Raw genomic sequence first — 22778 nt, 5'->3', positions numbered from 1 at the left:
CGCGCCGTCCTCTGAGCTCCTTCTGACTTCCGAGTTCCTCCAGCTGTTTCATGCTCGTCGTCCGATCAGCCAGCATCCGCACCTTCAGCCTCGTTCTCAGCATCTTGGCCTCCAACTCTTGGGAACCTCGTCCAAGCCACCTCCCGTCCAGACTCCACCTTCCGTCCAGGCTCTATCTCCTCACCGAGATTCTGCCTCCTCGTCTAGGCCATGTCTCATCGTCCAGGTGCTTCCTCGTGGTCCCTCATTGAAGCCGCCTCAGCGTCCTCCAGGCGTTCCTGGGCCCATAACCTGTTGAAAATAAAACGACTAAACAAAACAAGGCTATTCGCTCCACACCGCAGGCTACTGACTGATATCGCTACCAGCCAGCTCCTCTCTTAATTCGATTTTTAAACGTTAGGTAATCAATAACCTAATATAAATTAAATGAACGCATTGGATATTCTGTTAATATTTAAAATGAAATATATTGTTCACGAGGTATAAAAAACGAATGAAGAAATAATAATTAGTGGTATAAAAAGTAATGTAGTTTATACTACTGAAAGAAGAAATTCTTAAATTATCATATCAATGTTCATAAGGCTGTTTTATGACATAAGCAAGACACCACATTGGCATGATTCAGATCATTTCATAAGGTGAATGAATGAAATACATACCGATTTCTTGTGGCAAATAAACATAAGGGAAAACAATGGATATTCATAGTATTTTTGCCTGAGTGATGGTGAAAAAATAGGACGTCATCCCTCTGCTTTTTTGAGACGGTCTACTGTATAAACCTTGGTTTTAATGCAACACCCCTGACGTGTCAGTCTAAATGCGCTCGTTGATAGAATCCATGCAGAACTGTACCTGTAAATGTCATCACAAGCTGACCAAAGTCCGATCCCAAAATAGTAAATAGAATCGTCTTTTTTGGGACAATAATTTTGTAATTTCCATAAAATATCGCTGTTTTTTACAGTTTGCGCAGAATTTGTTGAATAACTAGTTACATCACATCATCTGCAATATGTAAAGTAGTGTTACAGGTGACACAAGTGTTAAATATCAAACTTGGAGAATATCTTTCGAGAGCCTGAAAGTCCTTCAGGAAGTCTTTCATTGAAACAAGTTTTTGTGAATAGTTCTGCATGACGATGCAGCCAACCAACTTCCGCAATCCCGTCCTAAGTGAGCCGCGAGTGTTCGGCGGCCAGTACAGTTTAAATACTCCGGCGGGCGTAGTGACCACTTCCAGCCAACCTCCCCCATTGCCCCCGAGGCCACTTCAGCAGCAATCCGGAGTTGGATTTGGAGGAACTTACGGAGGAGGATTCGGAAGTCGTTTTGGGATGCCTTCTTACGGATATTCCGGCTTCGGAGGGGGATACGGAAGCTACGGAGGCGGCTTCGGCTATGGCGGCGGTTACGGTGGCGGAATGTATGGAGGAAGCGGTTACGGAATGGGGGCAAACGTTTACCCGGAACACAGGTAAAATATGTTCAATCTGTGCAATGGGCTACAGGGCTGTTAGTGTGTCTTTTTTTTTCAACAATCAACTACAGAGTTCAGGGGTGTTACGACCACGAAAATTTTGAGGATTTGGCTCAAACTGGAAAGTTGATGTTCACTTCGCGCAGATTCAGTATCTGCTTCTGAAATCATATAAATTTTAGTCACATTATTGGAATATCGGAGTTTTTTTTTTCAAAAATGAAGAGAAAGAGAAAAGGAAACCTCTGAAAATGGATTTATCTTTAAACCTATACGGGATAATCAACTTTGCAAGTGATGCAAACAAATTAGATCGCATAAATTTTGAAAGCAATTCATTTTCACGAAATACAATTTTTGAATTTTCTCTACTGCGTCAAAAATATTAGGAAATGAAACATTTTACAGTGCAACATTTTCGAAGACATCGAATGTAAAGAAAATTCAATATTCAGATTCTGAAAGTATAGACCCATACTGGCAAACCCTATTTAGATTTTGAAAGATTAGTTTAAAATTTGCATTTACACCCTTGGGGATGTATACTGCTCATAAACGCATGTCAGTCCCATGTTTGCTGGATTCCTATTCACATGGGACAATTATGCGTTTATGGGCAGTATAGACAGTCGTGAATTGCTGTTGTATGCCAAAATCCTTGCGCAGCTCCTCCATGCGTTTGATACTTGCGTCTTCATCAGTCGCACGTAGTGATCGAAACAATCAACAGTTTCCGATTTGTTGCGCAAGAAATAAATGCACGAATAGCGGCTGTGGTCGTCGATAAAAGTTACAACATATTTACGACCCCTGGAGTCTTCGTGTTCATCGGTCCGCATATGCACGAGATCCATGATCGCTTTCGATTTTTTTTGGCCATCTCGGGGAACGGTTTTCGTGGCATATTTTCTTCCATACAGCCCTCGCAAACCGCCTTGATTCCACAGGGATGAATTTTGATGCTGATGAAAATGTGTTCACAATGTTTCGGTTGGAGAACAGTGAACACATTTTCCAGTAAATTTTATTGATTTTGACGCTCTGACCAAGAGACTGTCATTCTGCTTTGACAGATTTGTTAAATACGTAGCCACCCTTCGAGATGGCTCAGTAATGTACAATTTTGTTTGACGACATGACTCCAAACTATTCCAATATTGCTTGTGCTGAGTTGCCGCCCAAGAATTTATCTGAAGCTTCACCCAGCACTTCGAAATGGGAATAGCCGGCTCATGGCCAATGAAGTCATGCGATGCTCCATTGCGAGCTAGCTCATCAGCCTCTTTCCGTGAAGGGAATTGTGTGGTAAATGTCCTGTAAGGAAAGTGACGAGCAATTGTGAGATCACTTGAAGCAGGGACAATTTTGTCCCAATTCACCGAAAGTGGAAACAAGAAGTGTGAGTAGATCTACGATTCACTGGTTTTTCCTCCAGCAGATCCAGTACCCATAAACGGTAAAGAGCAAGAAAGTGCTTCTTGTTTAAGATATATGTGTAGTGGCGCAACGTCGAAAATGGCCTCAAGTACTGCTGTGGGAGTTGTAGCGAACCAGACCAGACAGCGCCATCAAGCACATCTTTTGGAGATGGCCCAATTTTGATTGGGTTGTTCTCACTTCGCCCTTTTGCCTCCAAACAAGACATCCATATGTCAATATTGGTCGAACAACTGTTGTGTAAATCCATTTGATATACTTGGGTTTGAGGGCCCAAGTTTTACCAATGGTTCGCCGGCATTGACCGAAGGCCATGCAAGCTTTTTTGACTCTGGAATCAATGTGAGGTGTCCAAGAAAGTTTAGAATCCAGAACGACTCCGACATACTTAATCTGATCAGTTACATTAATCTCAGAGCCAAAAAGACGTAAAGGTCGAATTCCATCGCGGTTTCGTCTTTCCGTAAAAAGAACAATACAAGCGTGTGCTAGAATAAGGGCGTAAGTCGCATGATCGATTTCTCTTCATCGATCGTCTCTTCTGTGAATAAATAAATAATAATCTATTATAGATGTTTTATTCGGATTAACCGAAAGGCCATATCGGCGACACCAACTCTCGACTACCTGAAGAGCACTTATTGCATCAGGTCGAATAGGGTGCTTATGCACATACCAACTATCAATGCTAGAGAGTCGTCGGAAAATCCCTAAGTTGGAAAACCGCAATTATTGAGTTGCCTCAATAGCGTATCTGTTACGAGATTCCACAAAAGTGGTGACAAGACTCCCCCTTGGAGACAACCGCAAACACTCAACTCGCTGCTTGACGCAATTACGAGAAGAGATATCGGGTTTTGAGCATTTGATGAATCCAATTGGTAATTATTGTAGGTAGCCCATGGTTTCGTGCGGCTTCCAATATGGCATCGAAAGACACGTTATCGAAGCACCCTCAATATCCATGAAAACACCCAAGCAGGATTGCTTCTGAGCGAATGCTTTCTCGATATTGTATACAACTTTGTGTAAAAGAGTGTGTGAAAGGAGCAAAACTATTAAGTGTCCATTGAATCGATTCAGTAGGGTAAATCGCCAAATGTTGAACGGTTAAGATAGACGTTTTTTTTTGTTATTTGATTTTCATGGAAATTCTAATAGAAAGATTGCTAAAAAAGCATTCAACACCGTAAACGATTGTTAACATTATTTCTGTTACATTTTTGGCACTGTAATGTCCATTTTTAATTGAAAAAATATATATTTAAAAAGATAGTTCTATACCCAATTGTTGAACACGTACATAATCCATCTTATTCTAATGTTGAACGATTGTCGCTAAATGTTGACCGTTTTACTCCCGCATTCATTCAATTTGTAAGTTCGCGCTCCTCGTCGGTTGTGAAGGCAGGGTTAGGTCCGCGAAGCACTTTCCCTGACCACTCTGGGCTGAAACGGAAGTGAATCGTCCCCTTCGGCACTCCATAGACTTTAGCGGCTTCTCCTAATGTACATTATTTTCGACATTACACCATCAACCGCGAGATTGAGGTTATACTCATTGGCGTAAATACGGGGGGGCTTGGGGGGCTTAGAACCCCCTAGAAAAGTTCAAGCCCCCCCTAGAAAATTTCAACTCTCATGCTAGGTATACACTTTACTTAACCCTCTAATACCCAACCCCGCCTTCAGACGGGGTACACTTTAGAATTTTGTGTATTTGTTCGTAGCTCGGAAATCAAAATGATTTTATTTTTGGCTTATACCTTGACTCATAACACACATATAAGAAAAGTTTTTTTATGACTTTTGAAACTTATTTGTATTTTTAAAAATTGTTTGAAAAAATGCATTCTTATATAACCTACAAATGCCTGGGGTTCATTTAACGTGTAATATAAAAATCGTACCTTTTATATTTATCTACGATCAACCTATCACAAAAAAAGAGCCTGGAGGTATTAATATAATTTCAAACCTGTTTTTCCGTTAGTTACACGGAAAATAAAATACGCTCCGGAAAAAAATTTAAAATTTAATGTTTTTAAAAGCACCGTAAAAATTTAAATTTTTATTATTGCCAAAAATCAACAACTAGAAAAGGCTTCAAGAAAAAATGAAAAAAGCTAGGGATGTTCAAAAATAAAAATTATGAAAATCAAAAACCAAAATTTAAAAATTTGAAAATAAAAATAAATAATTGCCCAAAACGTGTTTAGAACGATTTTAGATAACGAAAAATAATACTTAAATCGAAAATAAAAATTTGGGTATTAGAGGGTTAAGGGAGTTCAAGTTACGCTAATGGTTATACTCCGGATAAATCGGCAGCCGATGCGTAATTTCAATCATGATGTAAACAAACAAACGGTGATGGCATTGATGCCATAGTGAAGATAGTGAAATTCGAAAAAAGAATCAGAATAAAGCCAGGTGCAATTAATTATACTTTACTGAATCGCGTTTTTCACTATTGCAACTGACACTATTATAGGATTTTTTATGATAATTATTCAACAGATATTTAAAGCAATAAACAATACTATATTGTGTAATGCAATATTTCATTTCAATATAGGTGTTTGGTACCAAAATAAAAAAAAAATCTGGCAATACTGTTGATGAAGTCAAGACTTTCATGTTATGCTAGTGTTCAACAAATGGAAAATGTACGTGAAACGAAAGTGCAATTGAAAATTATTTTTTGTAATTAAAAGGTACGAGTAAATTGTACGGATGTTTAGAAAATAACCAAAGTAGACTTCTACTGATATCGTGAATAGGTGCTTAACCCAATATACGTAGTATGTTTTACCACACAGCTTATTTCATAGCAGCTCCAGCTTAAGTTATTTTTTAAGAGAATTGAAATTTTCGTTCCACCTACCGATAAAAATTTTCAATAAATATTTCGTTTCAGAAATTAATGTGCTAATTAAATTTATTGTGTCCAATAGTACAGCTAACTTACAAAATAAACTGTATAATTTATTGAAACTGTTTGAAAATGGTTCAATTTCCTGTTTTAACATGGTTTCTACAGATCGTTCAACATTTGGGTAGCGTTCAACAATTAGCGAATTACCCTAGTTACGATAATGCGGGCCGAGGCCAGAGACTCGTAACTACATGAAAAGACATTTGGTTCATCCGTAGATGCTATGTCCACACATCCGGGGAAGTGTGTATTGAATAAACATTCTAAAACTTCTTCATCAGAAGAAGTAAAGTCACCATTAGGTAAGCGAATTTCGTTCCCTTGGAAATCCTTGGATTTTGCAAGGATTTTGTTTAGCCGACTGACTTCACTCAAACTGGAAACATTTGTACAAAGGCTTTTCCAGCCGTATCGTTCAGCAGAACAAAGAGCCTTCTTGTAAGCCTTGCGATCCAAATTGAACGACTCAGATCCAGCTGAACGACGTCTGTTCCAACTCCTTCTACATTGTTTCCTGAGTCTAGTCAGATCGGAATTCCACCACGGGGTCCCTCTTGTAGTCTACACAGACCGCAGAGGACATGCTTCTTCAAAAGCTTCCATAATGTATGATGTTGTCGTATCAACGGCATCATCCAAATCACTTGGATTTTCAATGGACGGAGAATATCCATGAAATTTGGTTGCAACCAATTCAATATAGAGTTCCCAGTTTGTAGACCGGGGATTTCTAAAACGCAAAGTCTGCGCAGTTACATTTGAATGTTCAAAGATGATGTAGCGATGATCAGATAATGATTCCTCATCTGATACTATTCGAGCAGAGTGTTATGACCACTTTGTCAATCGAACACTTCTTTTCTATTAGACTTAAGCCTCTCAAATTGATATCAGAGCTGCCCCAGATGATGTGATGAGCATTGGCATCACTGCCCACAATCAGCGGAAGGCCTTTTGTTACGCAGTGTACTTCTACTCGTTTGAAGTTATCCGTTGGGGATGGTACCATCAGTGCACCAGTTTCCGCTCATGTTCCAGTAGCCCGCTCACACTGAAAAAAGATAAGTTTACACAACGAAAATTTGAAAACTTTAGCTGCTATACAATTCAAATCGACGAATAGAATCATACTGTGGACATTTTTTGTGTATTTACTCAAATTACCTTACTTTTTGAACTCGTGAGCTGGCTACTGGAACATGAGCGGATACTGGTACGTTGACGGTACATCATTAGGTAAATATACCGAGCAATAGACGTATTTCCTGTTGAGGTCACCAATAGAAACATCGATTGTGACAGCACATATATCTCTGGTAGTTACCTCAGAAATAAGTGTAGCAACGATTGCTTTACTAACGAGCACGCATGCGCGGGGCATGGAGCGCGAGTTTGCCATTCCAAGTTTGCTGAAAGCAGCAAAAACTGGGTCCACAAGGTTACCTAGAGAGAAGTTCCCTCTACGAAAGTAGGGTTCTTGAACTAGCGCCACTTGGGCTGTACCACTTTGCATGAGTCGGCAAAGATTAATCGTTGCTGTTCTTTTATACTGAAGATTGAAGATTGATCTAAACTAACCTAACCGTAGCCACTACCCAAACTAGACAGGATTAAGCTTTTTGCAATCTCAGCACGAAAAAGACCAGCAGCGAAGAAAACAGATCGGTATTTATTAAGAGTCGCTAAAGGCGAAAAATCACAGAATACACTGTGTACAACGCATAATGCGAAACCATATAGGCGCAGACAGACGTTCAAGTTAGACTCAGCCACTTGTGTAAAAACATGGCCGCCACAAATCGCCAAGTGGCAATAAGCTAACAGATGGCGTTAGTGGCGTATGCGTCCCGCCACCATCCTGATCACATTTCGTTGACATCATGACACACAACCGCTCCCACAGTCCACGTGCTCAACGCTAAAAACTATGCACCTTTTTTTCGCGCTGGGTGGGTGATGTTCCCTTTTGATTTTAATTTCTCATGTAAAAGTTAATTAAATCCATTGTAATTTTTACCACAAGTTGGCATTTAATTTACTCACAGATTCATGCTAGTATAACACCCTTGAATGATCGTAACTCATGTAAAATAAATTGGCGTGAAAATATCACAATTGTGTGAATCATTTTTAAAGTGATTGTTTTGATATTTTTGTTCAGTGGGTGGTGGACTGGGTGGTAAGCGAGAAGATGAAGCCACGTGCTTTTACGAACTGTCACTGTACTGCAGCAATTTGCTCCCTAGGTGACACCACGGTAGAATTTACACAGGAATTTTGAATAAATTTGTTCCTGCTTAAACGTCTGTCTGCGATATAGGTGATAATTTAAATTAATTAGTAACATAATCATAATTCCACCCTTATTTAGCCTCAGGCTAAAGAACGAAGAAGAGCAGCCGATTATCTCGGAGAAATACAAGGTCACCTGCCCCATTGCTCCGGGTAGCACAGGAAGGGCACAATACTGCAGAGGGCGTCCTGGTACTCCACAGGCTCCGTTAGCGGTTAGGTTTTATTTAGGACACCCCTAACCATTCATTCCTAGGCACGGCACGCATTACACCATAAATTAGGGGTCACCTGTGAGGTGAAATTTTACCACCGGAACAGGCAGTCCGTAGTGTCAATTAGCCAGTTGGAACAACCGCTACCGACACTACGCGGCTATCTAGGCTGCTCGGGAAAAGGAGGTTAATATTGATGATTAACTCCTGACGTGCCCAAGCAGCCGACAAAGGTATATTCAGAAGGTTATTTTTCAATCGTTCGGCATCCGAGGGTATATTGTTGATATTATTGTTTATTATGTTGATGCCTCTTTCCTGTGTTTTTTTAGCTGAAGCAGTTTCTTCAACTGCATTTGCTTTCCCCACCTGGAAAGCATTTCCAGGCAACTGCGTTGGAATGCCTAAACCCTAAAGCAACTTCCTTTGACTTCAGCTTTACCTGGGGGAGATTGTAAAAGCCAGAGCAGAGGGGTCATTTTTAGTAAAAATCTTTTATAAGAGAGATTCGCGGAAGCTGACATTTTTGTCAAAGTGTGAGCCAATCGAGCAGCGAGAGCTGTCAAAGTGTGAGCCAAACGAACATACGTTATGTTTGTTTTGAACTTTTCTTGAGGAGTAATGTAATCCGCTTGAAATAATTTCGGTAAAAGTAATTTTGCATGGAGCAAACAAATGAAATGTTTTAATTTTTGAATTTTTGTCAATGCGATTTTTAGTTTTTGATTTTTTTTGGCTGTTTATTAGTTTTGATATGTAGCTCAAAGATCTATAACGAAACCAAATACACTTTATAGCAATGAGGAAGTCATGGCCGTGTTACAATATTATTCTCGACGCCGAGCAAAATCAGCACTGCTAGTCTGTTGCCTAATCATTCCATTTTACTTCCGCTCTTCTCTCTATAAAGGATCACTAATTTTCAGGGAGATTCTCAGCTAACTCTTCCGCCAATGTCTTGTTCACTAGTGTTGAGCTTTTTTCCGTACTGCTGTCGATATTGGATACAGCAGCCGACACGGATTTGACCTCTTCCAATATTTCGTTGTAAAGAGAAATTAGTTGAGGTGACTCCCTGATAGTGTTGTGTTTTTCAGCTGATGCTGTTATTTCGGCTACTGTGTAATAACAGCTGACTTGGTTAGTGACTCCAAGTCGTTTTTGACCACATTCACATAATTTGGTAGTAAGTCAGTATGAGCCTTTGGCACTGCTTTTACTGCTGCTGCTGCCGCCAAATTGGCTGCCTTTTCAAGCGCGCTGGTGAACGCTGGGGGTGTGTCAATAAACGCAGTTAATTTATTTTCAATTTCTGTAGCACTGTTTTTTGCTACTGCTGTTACTGACAATAATATTATGTTTGATTTCACCAATCGCAATCATAGCACTAGGAGGAAAGACTGTGATAGCAGCTTCAGGTTTTGTCCAGAGGTGAACTTTTCCTGGCATTCTGAGCACAGTAGTAGCATGAATACGTAACACTTCTTCGTGATTCAGTTTCACACCTACGCATGCTCGTGATATGCACGTTTGCAGCTGCCGTGACGATTCTATAACATTCCCCAGAAAACCATTCCCCCGAAACCCATTCCCCAGAATTCCATTCCCCAGAATCTCATTCCCCAGAATGTACCATTCCCCAGAATTTCACTCCCCAGAATGAACCATTCCCCAGAAAACCAATCCCCAGAATGGACCATTCCCCAGAAAATTATATACCTACTTTAAAGCTTTGAAATAATCTATTTAAAAAACTTGAAAATTAAACTCCATACAAAGTTGTTTACAAGTACCATCAGTGCACCAGTATCTGCTCATGTACCAGTAGCCCGCTCACACCGAAAAAAGAAGTTTAAACAAAATAAATATGGAAACTATAGCCACTAGACGATTTAAATCGACAAATTGAATTATACTGTGGACAATCTTTTGCGTATTTACTCAAATTACCTTACTTTTGAAACTCGTGAGCGGGCTACAGGAACATGAGTGGACTGGAACAACATACTGGTGCACTGATGGTACATGAGAAGATTAGCATTGGTGCTGCTAATTATGAACACTTTACGCATAATTCAAATTTCATTTGCAATGAACTATCACAGTAGTTTCACTTTTATTGGCACTTATGAAAACTGATAGATCAGTCTATGGGGAAACACAATATCCAATATTTATTTAAAAGAATATACAACTCATCACTACTCTGCACAAAATAGAGCTACACCCTTCTTTCGGTATAGTAGATTCCAAATGTATAATTTCACATGTATGTCCAATTTTTATCAAATGTAGTGATGTATGCAGCTTTTCATCAATGTTTTAAGAAGGCGCATCATCTCTTACTTTTTAGAGCTACACCGATTAGAATAAAGACGTTCGTAGTATCATATTATACGTTTCCGTTATAATGATTACGTAAACTCGGCAGAATAAAAACTTACTATTCTGCACCATAAAATGATACGCCCTTCTTTGCGTCAAGTCTAAATTACAAATGACTTGTTTAATTTTGCACAAAATAGTGATACACCCTTCTTTCAGTCTTATCCTGTTGACGATATAGACAAAATTTTCCGTAAGGATACCAAATGGCAAGAAGGCATTTGGCATGAGTGATTAAATGATCAAGGACCATTTGATATAATGGTCATTTGGCCAATGACCATTTGGCATGACATGAAGAACATCCTTTTTGAAAAGAAGGAGCATAAGTATGGCTGGATGGCAAATGGCTTTATACCAAATTATTTTATGCCAAGTGACCTTTTGCTATAGGCTCTCCATCGATATATTTTGCCTATATCATTAATGAGATAATACTGAAAGAAGGGTGCATCACTATATATGCAAAAATAAACATATAGTCTGTATATTTTATGGGAATGTATTAAAAGAAGGTTGTATTATAATAATATGCAAAATACTCATGAATAGGGGGATTAGGGGCATATTGGACAACTAGGTAAATGATTATTTTACATAGAATGGAAATATGTTTCTTTGCTCTAAAATAAATCCACCGCTTCCTCTGCTTTGCTTATAAACTAATTTGAAGCTGAGAAAAAAAATATAGTAGAATTTCAGAGGACAAATTTTATACCGTCAAAACAGATTTCGTACAGTTTATAAAGTTTTGCTGAAATATGCATATTCCCAGAGAGTAAGGGGGTGTCCATTTCGCCCCGTGTGTTCATTATGTCCCTAACCCTCCTGCCTACATATTTGCTTTGTCACATCAGACCTTAGCCTGTCACATAAGTGACTCTTCTTCCTCTTTTCTAGCGATACGTCCCCACTGGGACAGAGCCTGTTTCTCAGCTTAGTGTTCTTATGAGCACTTCCACAGTTATTAACTGAGAGCTTACTATGCCAATGACCATTTTTGCATGCGTATATCGTGTGGCAGGTACGAAGATACTCTATGCCCTGGGAAGTCGAGAAAATTTCCAACCCGAAAAGATCCTCGACCGGTGGGATTCGAACCCACGACCCTCATCTTGGTCTTGCTGAATAGCTGCGCGTTTACCGCTACGGCAATCTGCGCCCCCACATAAGTGACTCACGCAAAGCAATAATTAAAAAAAGAAAAAAAAAATGGATATTCAAATGGATGGCTTTCTGGGGAATGGTGCATTCTAGGGAATGGAATTCTGGGGAATGTTACATTCTGGGGAACGATTTTCTGGGGAATGGTTCATTCTGGGGATCGGAATTCTGGGGAATGGTTTTCGGGGGAACGGTTTTCTGGGGAATGTTATAGAATCGCCGTGACATCGACAATTTAGGGGATAGTAAAAATTTCCCAATTGGGTTGTCGATAGTACTCGACTTGCATGTTTTTTCTCACTATTTTTTTGAAATGGTCACTAAAATAACTATTTTGAGATCAGTTTTTGCTACCCGCCCTGCTTAGTCATGTTTATAGTTTTGCTATTAACAATACATGAAACACTTTCTTTCCAGATTTATCCAACTCGCAGAGGAAAGTTCCAGGCCAGCATTCCAGAATATTGAATCCCTGGTTGGAGCAATTGGGAACATAGCTGCAATGTTGGATTCCACATTTTTCGCCTTGACAAGTTCGTTCAGAGCGGTCCTTGGAGTGGCAGCAAACTTTGCTCATTTGCGAGGCGTTTTTGCCCAGTTTTGGACCTCCTTTGCCCTATTCCGGTGGATTATATGGGCTTATCGGAAGTATGTAACAAAAAAAAAAAGTTTTCATGTAGAATAAAATCAAAGCCTAACTTTGAATATTTTTCCTTTCAGAATTCTATACTGGTTCAGAATAACGAGAACCGACCCTTCGACTGCCAGTTTCAAAGAAGCATTCAAAGCAGCAGAAGCTGACAAACTAGCACCTGCTCAGAAGAAGGGATCCTCAATGCCGGTGGTGCTGTTTCTAGGATTCATCATGTCGGCGCCGTATCTGCTGATGAAGTTGTTCGGTGGAAACAGTGAAACCCAAGTTGCAGGTAACTTATTCGGGTTGTAGGGCAGTAAAAAATAGATGAAATAAGATCCGTGGTTTATTTTGGTGCTAGTCTGGCAACGTATCTAGGACTCATGCTAGATACAAATTTAACTTTCAAGCAAATGTAACAAATGTATAAAACGCCTTTATCCACTTATGAACATAGCAAACTTTTGATCTTCAAACAAATTTTCAGGCCAGCCATGTTGTATGCTGTACCAATATGGACTAGCTATGGTAATACCAAAAAAAGCTGTGCAGATGATTCAAAATAAAATTGTGAAAATGATTCTGAAGCCCCCTCCCTACACCATACAGTACTATATCTCAGAAGTTTTAGAATATAAAACATTGGAACAAATGTCGAATAAAATTATCAATAATTAAAAAAATCTTTGCGATCTTCTATTGCAACGATAAATGCGTGATATATTTATGTTGAGTTAGATTAAAGTTAATTGAAAGCGTTTTTTCTCTTACAAGCAGGTGAAATAAATTCCCCTGTAAAAAAACTGTTAACATAATCTAACTCTAGTTTTACTCAATTAGAATGATAGTGTTGCCTAACACATGATGTGCTGGTTGGGAATCCTGTTAGTTGTTCTTCTTTGCCTACTGTAACGTTTTTTGTATGACAAACTTTGTATAAGTCGCTCACATTGTGCTACTTTTGCCTGAATGCCACTTCCACAAAAAAACCCGTTTCCCCAAAAAGTTACGTAGGTAATATTATTATTATTATCTTTATTAATGAGATCTCGGTAGTTACGTAGTTCAAAACGTTAAAGAAAAGATTTTAGTGACAGAGTGATCTATAAATAACGATAAGCAATCAAAAGAAGAAGATATTTGATCATTCTTTACTAAACTTTCGGAGAAATGGGCTATTCGAAAAAACATAGTATTGCACAAAAGATATTCTGTTAGATTTTATGTCAAACGATTATTTGTTTTCAATAGTTATGCCAAATGTCCATTGTGTCAAATGTTGTTTCCCTTGTAGACAGTGATGCATTTTGAACTGAACGCGAGCCAACAGTGAACGGATCCCGAGCCAAATTTGCACGAGAACGCAGTTGTAGAATAATTCATGTAATCAAGCCTACTATTCTCGTATACTTCTAGCTAAAAATCCTCGGAACTGGAACGGCGCCCTGGAAGCTGTTGCCATCTATAACTTTGATGCGTCAAGTGCAAACGAGCTTACCATTCGGGCAGGTCAGCCTGTACTCATTGCCCCCAAATCGGTCCAGGTAGAGCAAAACTTACTTAACACTGGCTGGGTGCTGGCTTCGGTGGACAACACGGTGTCCGGCTTGATTCCGGTGAATTATGTGCAAGGGTCGAAACAGCAACCTCAGCAACAAGTAACGAACGATGTAAAATTACATTCCAACGAAACAGGTCAGTCAGAAACCGAAGCCTAAATGTTTGAGAGACGACGCCAATTTTCGGGTTGAGGGCTGATGTCGGTTATTCAAGTTGAAATTAGTCAAGGGGAGTTGGCTACCTAAAGTTTAGAATGGGTTGAACGGGAATCGTGATGGGTCACTGTTGGTTCTGGACATTTGAGTAAAACCTGTTTAAATGTTAGTCTTTTTATAATTATTTTTGTTTTCGAGACATTCATTATTAACGAATGAGACAATTTAATGAATATGTCAAGTTTCAAAGATTGCTTTAAATCTGTCAGCCGTTCAATGGTTGATATATAAATAAATAGTACAATTATGCTGATTAAAGATTAGAGTTATTATACCAAGTTTGAGAAAGCTCATCCATAGCGGGATCGCTCATATTGTCCCTACAGACTTTAATGTTCCTTCCTAATGATTTCTTCTGGACTGGTAGCAGGTCTCTTCCTAAAGACTTGATCAATATTTTAATACAAGTCTCTCAAATTTCTCTGAAGCCTCTTTTTTTATCCTGAACAGTCTCTAAAGTCAATCAATTTTACAGTCTATCCTGGTGAAAAATTCTAGAGATCCTAGAAAAACCTTCGCGGACTCTTACGCGATAATCCACAAGCTCTTCAGAAATTTCTCAAGGATGAATTTTGGGAAATTCTTCAAGTGGTTTCTACTGAAATACTTCCGGGGAATGCTCCATCATTCCTCTATACATTCATCCACCAATGCTCCCAGGAATTCGTTCAGAAATTCCTCCAGCGATTTAGAGGAATTTATTCAGGATTTGCTCCAAAAACTCCTTTAGCACTCCAATGCTACCACCACCAGTAATTTCCTAAAAAATAACTCTATTTTTTCTCCAGAGACTTCTCCAGTATTTTCCTAGGAATTTTTCCAATATTTATTTTAGTTATTACTCTTGAAGATCTCCCAAAACAACCAAAAAGAGTTGTTTGAAAACAATCCTTCAAGGGTTAATTCCAGAGTTTTTGGAGAAGTTCGTTTAGGGAGTTTTCCAATCTTACAATACCTCGTCAAGCATTTTTAGGGATACCCTAAAAAAAAACATGCTCGGCTTCTCACAGGAACTGCGTCAAAAATTCCTCAAGGGATTTTTTTCAGAACATCTATTAAGAACTCATTCAGGAACTTCTCAAAAAAATGTTATCAGGAATTCCTCATGAAGTTCCTCCAAAATTGTCTCAAGGAATTTCTCCAGCATTTTATCGCGGGGTTATTCCTTCAGTTCTTCCAAATACATGCAGAACAATTTCTTCAAAAATCTCCATAAATGTTCAAAATATTATTTAAGGCTTCACACCCCATTCAGAAATGATTCTAGTAATTCTGTCGATCAGCAAAATTGAATGAGTACAGAACAAAAAGTTACGCGAATGCATTGCTTTAGTGTCCCATCTTGCCCGTTTCACCCATGACCGTTTCCAGTAAAATAATTGTATTCAAATTACTTGTACATTTTATTTATAAGTTTGGGTCAGATTTGCCCATTTCAAATTTTACAGGTATTAGATTTGTAGTTAATTAAAAGTAATCTGTTTTTTGTTGGAAGGTGTAGGATCACTATGATGATTTTAATTTAACTATATTTGTTCACGAACAAAAAATCCATGCTAGGATCTTTATGAAAATTGGCGTCGATACTATTTGTACTTTATTGTTTATTGCTGTTAAGATTCTTGCGCAAGAGATTTTTCGCGATTTTTTCGACCAGACAATGTAATGTCTACACAAGAGTGTTTATCGTTTAACTTTCTACTCCTTCAATGCCGTGCATCAGTTTCATATTTTTAACGGGTGATACAGTCATCTCTCCCTTACTCGATATTTCGTATCTCGATATCGAGTTAGAGAACCATAGTAAAAGTTGGTTTTCATGGCTACCTCGATGGTCCCTTGGATCGCAGTTGCATTGTTTTTGTGTTCTGTAATTCGATACCTCCCTAACTCGATGGTCCCTTCAATATCGAGTAAGGGAGAGATGACTGTAATTAAAAAATGGGAATGATTTGAAATAAATAACTAAAAATGGGAATGATTTCGAAAAATGACTAAACTATTGTTTTAATTCATATAAAGAATCTGTAGTTATTTTTCAATTTGTTTTTTTTTTTTTTAATCAAATTTGATATTTCTTTCAAAAAATAGTTCACACGTTTTGTGATTGTGACATTAAAAAATCCCACACTTTCATTATAACCCGTTAAAACATTAGCATTTATGGAATTATCGCGCCTCGTGCTATAAATGTTCTCCGCCGGTGATACAGTTTCCGTGTAATATTATATTTTGCGATACCTCTGGTTAAATGGACGAAAAATAAAACTTTATGAAACCAAAAATACCTTGCTGTTATACATGTTATACATATAATGTGAAAAAACCTTGTACTTGTTTCTTAATGAGCGTTGATAATTAATAATCGTTTCCAGTTAAGCTGAATTGTATACTTACTTAATATAAATGTATACTTAATCATAACCAGACACAACCAGATGTAAACAATCACCAAGGGTCAAAAAAACAATGTTTTTGGGCATCAAACTGGGCTTGCAGAGGGCCAGTTTCTCTCTGAGCCTCCAAAGGACCGAAACCCTTCTGGGCCGACAAAGGACCATAGCAGGTCTGGATCGTCAAAAGACCAGACTATCTCTGGCCAGAGAAGCTCTGAGCTATCAAAGGCTCGGAGCAGCGTTGGGCCGTCGAAGGAACAGCGCAGCTTTGGGCCGTCAAAGGAACAGAGTAGCTTTGGGCCGTTGAAGGACCAGAGCAGTTTTGGGACTCTAAAAGACCAAAATCATTCTGGGCCTCATATGAACCAGAATGCTTATGGGCTGGTAAGGGATCAAAATACACCTGGGCTTCGTAAGAACCATAATGAAACTGAACAAAAACACAAACAAAAATCCACTGGGCCCAAAAAGGACCAGATGAATTCAAAAAACGTCTAACTATGAGAGTTTGAAATGTCTTCTAATAGAAATCATATGCAAATAGATACAAACATAAAATGTATACAAATAAACCTTCATCACGCTAAGGGTGCAACTGGAATCCTCTGTCAGAGGTTTATGAAAGAAAAATTAAGCGTAGCATTTATACAAGAACCTTGGGCTCATAAAAACCAAGTTCTTGGAATTCCTATGCAAACAGGTAAAATTATTTTTGATGAACACAGTTCAAGACCGCGCACAGCACTATTACTTAAAGGGGGACTTAAATACGTACCATTGACACAATTTATCACCAAAGATTTAGTTGCAGTTCAAATGGAGATTCCCACAACCCGGGGAAAAACTGAAGCTTGTATAGCTTCTGCATATTTTCCTGGGGATGTGGACACAGTACCTCCTCCTGAATTGGCAGCTTTCGTAAGATTTTGTAAGAGTAATAATAAACAGTTTATTGTCGGTTGCGATGCTAATTCCCATCACACAGTTTGGGGAAGCACCAACATAAATAAACGAGGCGAAGACCTTTTTGAATACATATCTTCGAACAACATCGATTTATGTAACGAAGGAAGAAAGCACTCAGTTAATAACTGTGGAAGTGCTCATAAAAACACTAAGCTGAGAAGCCAGATCTGTCCTAGTGAGGACGTTAATGCCAAGAAGAGGAAGAAGAAGAAGAAGAATAAGGCCTTCTTACAAGACGTTTCTTATCAGCTGATTTGGAAGCTTCTAAGGAAGTTCTTCTAAGGAAATGACAGGCCCGTGTATGCACCAAGGGAGGAGCGCGACTGTCAAATGGGAGTAAAATTGATAAGCTGACCACCTTAGTCCAGAACCTGATTTGAGGCTTAACACCGAAAAATTAACATTCATTGATTTTTTTTAGTTAACATCTAAACAGATAACACTGAATCAAGAATTTCACGCCACAATACCCGTTTTTTATCGCAGCTTTTTGGGAAGGCCATAGTAGGCCCGACTTCCGCTGATTATGTGCCTCCGTATTTCACGGCTAACGTTATTGCCACCTCGAACGTATCCGCGTGTATCGTAACACTGCTACCTAGGCGAGCCCTGTCGCGCTCGGCCCACCAGCTAGCATATACTTTTTCTTGGTCGCATTCACCACCAGTCCAACTTTTGCTGCCTCGCATTTCAGGCGGGTGTCTTCCACCTTTTCAAATGTTCGGCCGACAATGTTCATATCAACCGCGAAACAAAAAAATCCACTGGATCTCGTAAAAATCGTACCCCGGCTGTTAAGCCCGGCTCTCCGCATAACACTTACTAGCGCAATATTAAACAACAGGCACGAAAGTCCATCACCTTGTCGTAGTCCCCGCCGGGATCCAATCGAACTGGAATATTCGATGATTTTCTCTGCGCGGTCGATACTATAGTATGCCGCCTTGAAATCGATGAAAAGCTGATGCGTTGGGACCTGGTATTCACTACATTTTTGGAGGATTTGCCGTACAGTAAAGATCTGGTCCGTTGTCGATCGGCCGTTAACGAAGCCGGCTTGATAACTTCCCACGAACTCGTTTACTATAGGTGACAGACAACGGAAGATGATCTGGGATAATACTTTGTAGGCCGCATTTAGATTGGTGATCGCTCGAAAGGCCTCACAGTCTAACTTGTCGCCTTTCTTGTAGATGGGGCATATTACCCCTTCCTTCCACTCCTACGATAGCTGTTCTGTTTCCCAGATTGTGCCTATCAGCCGGTGCCAGTGCTGTAAAACGGTGAACAGAGTCTGTTCATGCAAAACAGTAATGCTATCGCAACGGTGGTTCCTTTTGTGCGATTGCGTTCTTGCTTTCTTTGCTCTCGATCGCTCAAACACAAATAAGGGGCGATATAGCATCATTTTATTTTGACATGCATTCACGCATCCGATTCCCCGTGTTATTTCTACAATAACACCATATATCGATTAATTTTATCAATACTGTCGTACATTAGTTTGTAATCTATCTACTATAATCATAATCCACTCAATTATAGTCGGTATTCCCTTAGTGGACAGTCCCCTATAGTCGCACTAGTGGCATTTTACGGCCGTTTTGCTATAGGGCAAGTGTACCATTAGTGGTGCACCTAAGGGAAAACTGCTAAAACACGGTGTTAAGATCATGAAATATATGGTTTTAACATATCATCCTTCTATTATTCAAATGTATAAAAATCACGATTCATTTGAAATTTCCCTGCAAAAAGCCTTGCACCAATAATAGGAACACTGTTCCTTTAGTGGAGGTATATTTTAAGGATGGTTCCTTTAGTGGCGCAATCCATTGATTTCTTATGGGACCCTCCACTATGGGTACTGATGCACCACTATAGGTACAAAGGAGCAAAAAAATTAAGCAAAATAATTGTTTTAAATAGTTTCACGGTTAAATTTCATGAATATTATTCGATTACTTGTATCATTTTCGCATCGTACATTATACAAAAATATCACATAATCATTTATTAGCGCGAAACATGCCAAAACACACTACCTCCACTATTGGAGCTACCTCCACTAAGGGAGCGTTTGCCCTAAATCTTTTCAAAACATTTTTTGACATGAATGTCAGGAGCTATTTATCTAAGTAAAGGGTGTCCACGATGAAATTGCCACACACAAAATTGATTCGCAAAATTCGAGTTTTCATCCGTTTGACATCAAATTTTCAGGGATTGAAAAATAACTATTAAACTTCAATTTACCATTTTACTCGTATTTTATTTACAGTCCATACGCAAATGTCCGCACTTTGACCTTAACCCCGGCCATAAGATTCTGCACAACCTGTGAATCAACCGTTTTTTGCATGTAAACCCATACTTTCTTCAGTTCCTCGACTGTCTTCACTACCTTAGGTCGTTTAAGAAGGTGCTTCATAATCGCCCAGTACTTCTCGATGGGGAGCTCCGGAGTGTTGGGAGAGTTGAACATTTTCGGCACGAAATCGACCTTATTGTCCGCATACTACTTCAGCACGTCCTAGGAGTAGTGGCATGAGGCCAAATCCGGCCAGAAGATTGTTGGGACGTTGTGGGCCTTCAGGAGAGGAAGCAGCCGCTTCCCTCTTTCATGTACACCTATCCGTTCATCGTGTCCTGGGTCACGAAAGGTGCACTCCGCTTCCCGCACGTGCAGATGGCTTGCCAAACCAGGAATTATTTCGCAAATTTGGACATCTTCTGAGTGCGGACATGCTCCGGAACGCTGAACTTATCCTTGGCCGTGAAAAACAGGTTGCCGGGGATCTGTTTGAAGTCGGCCTTCACATATGTTTCGTCGTCCATGATGCAGCATTCAACTTTCGTCAGCATGTTAAGGTACAACTTCCTGGCACGGGTTTTGGCGGGCTTGATCTGCTTCTTGTCGCGATTAGGGGCCTTTTGTACCTTGAACGTTCGAAGCCCAGCCTTAGCCTTCTGGACAAAACTTCGGCTTAGGTGCAGGTCCTTAGCCACATCCCGAACGGAGGCGTTCGGGTTTCGGTTGAAGGCTCCAACTACGCGGTTGTGATGTTTGGTGTTGTACGGAATACTTTTTCCTTCACTTCTGGGCTTCCGATCGGTGGTCAATCGTTCCTCGAACCGCTTAATCACTTGCGACACCGTGGAATTCGCAATTCCCAACGTTTTAGCGATGGAACGATGCGAGAGATCCTTGTTCTCGTGATGAATGCGCAAGATTTTATCACGCACGAGCTGTTCTTTCGACTCCATTTCCGCGAGTTTTTATCACAGGACTTTAAAACTTGCAGGATGTAAATAATGCACTATGAACTAAATCCATCCAAATTTTCATTAAATTCTACCCAACGGTTAAAAAGTTAGAGCCATTTCATAGTGTGGCAATTTCATCGTGGACACCCTTTACTATTGATACACAGCTTGATTTTGTTTTAAAAATGATCGAAATAATTAGTTTTGCTTAAAATTTGAGCTCTCTTGCGCCTAGAGTAAACCTATTGTTTCTTATAGTAGCACTATTGATAGAAACTATTTTTATTTTACGAAATAATTGATGAATTAAGAACTTTTTTTGCATCAAACGAAAGCTTTTGATTTCCACTTAGTAGGAAAAATATAAAAGTTTTGTAAAAATACGGTTTTGATAAGTATTTTGCCAACGCCATGATGCTAGTGCTACTACAGGAACAGAAATTAGAAATAGGACTACTACAGGCACATGTATTCCTATAGTGGCACACGCGATAATAAATAGAAATATTTGAGTTTTCGTAGTTTTTATATTTTTTCCACAAAACCAAGATAAAAATCTTTCAGATGATGTAAAAATAATGACGATAGTGTAATTTTTCGATTTTATACGAATTTTTGTTCTTAGCTATGCGACTATTGGTACATCGACCCTATTTACAAAAAATAGCCATGAACGGAAAAAAGAACGGCTGTGAGCAGACTCTGATTATCCATCAATCACGCTATTTTTACATTTGTTTTGTTTTGGTTCTCTGTGAGCAAATCGGTTGGTTCGAGAGCGTGGATTCTGATTAATATTGGTTCGTGTAAACGGCATGATTCTTTCCACCAATGGCCAGCCTCTCCGGGCCCATCTTCATGAGGTTAGCTCCGATACATCCTTACCAGCAGCTTTACTGTTCTTGAGCTGGTGAATGGCATCCTTAATCTCCCTCAAAGTGGGGGCTGGTTGGTTTCCATCCTCCGCAGTACTGACGAAGGCATTTCCTCTGTTGTCCCGTTCTTCATTGCCTGTGCTCTCAGCGCCATTCAGGTGCTCGTCGAAGTGCTGCTTCCACCTTTCGACTACATCACGCTCGTCCGTCAAAATGCTCCCATCCTTATCCCTGCAAATCTCGGGTCGCAGCACGAAGCCGTTGCGGGATGCGTTGAGCTTCTGCTAGAGCTTACGTGTTTCTAGAGACCGGCACACCTGTTCCATCTCCTCGAACTCCGTGTCCTCCAGACGCCGTTTTTTTTTCTCCCGAAAGACCCGCGCTGTTGCCGTTTCTGTCTATAACGCTTCATGTTCTGCCTGAACCCTTGCTGCAGCATGACCACCCGCAGCATTCTTCTCCTCCAGAATCTGCTTACATTCATCGTCGAACCAATCGTTTCGTCGACTCCGTCCTACGTACCCGAAGTTGCTCTCAGCTGCATTGCTGATGACTGCTGCTCTCCAGCAGTCCTCAAAAGGCGCTTCATCCAGCTCACCCTCTTACGGTAATGCAGCCTCGAGGTGCTGCGCGTATGCAGTTGCGGCATCCGATTGCTTAAGCCGCTCTAGGTTATACCGGGGTGTCCGTCGATACCGTACGTTATTAACGACGATGATTATTTTGGGCGCAGTTTAACTATTATAAGATAGTGGTCAGAGTCGATATTAGCGCCACTATAGGTCCTGACGTCGATAATGTTGGATAAGTGCCGTCCATCAATCAGAACGTGATCGATTTGTGATTCTGTTTGCTGTGGTGATCTCTAGGTGTATCGGTATGAAAGGCAGGTGCTACGAATGGCCATATTCATGGAGTCGTAAGCCGTTTTCGTTCTTCAGCCAGTGG

General features: G+C 39.8%; 1 protein-coding gene across 1 annotated transcript; it reads left to right on the top strand.

Annotated features, from left to right (window-relative positions):
* Positions 1–855: 855 nt before the first annotated feature.
* On the top strand, positions 856–16611 carry LOC5564788 (probable peroxisomal membrane protein PEX13). Its single transcript, XM_001649063.2, has 4 exons — positions 856–1483; positions 12335–12565; positions 12638–12843; positions 13968–16611. The coding sequence occupies exons 1-4, from the start codon at positions 1143–1145 to the stop codon at positions 14267–14269; spliced, it is 1080 nt and encodes a 359-aa protein (XP_001649113.1). The 5' UTR covers positions 856–1142; the 3' UTR covers positions 14270–16611.
* Positions 16612–22778: the final 6167 nt, after the last annotated feature.

The sequence above is a fragment of the Aedes aegypti genome, chromosome 3, assembly GCF_002204515.2.
Source record: "Aedes aegypti strain LVP_AGWG chromosome 3, AaegL5.0 Primary Assembly, whole genome shotgun sequence".
Lineage (NCBI taxonomy): Eukaryota > Metazoa > Arthropoda > Insecta > Diptera > Culicidae > Aedes > Aedes aegypti.
The sequence above is the reverse complement of the archived record's forward strand: the minus strand, read 5'-3'. Positions and strand labels throughout refer to the sequence as shown.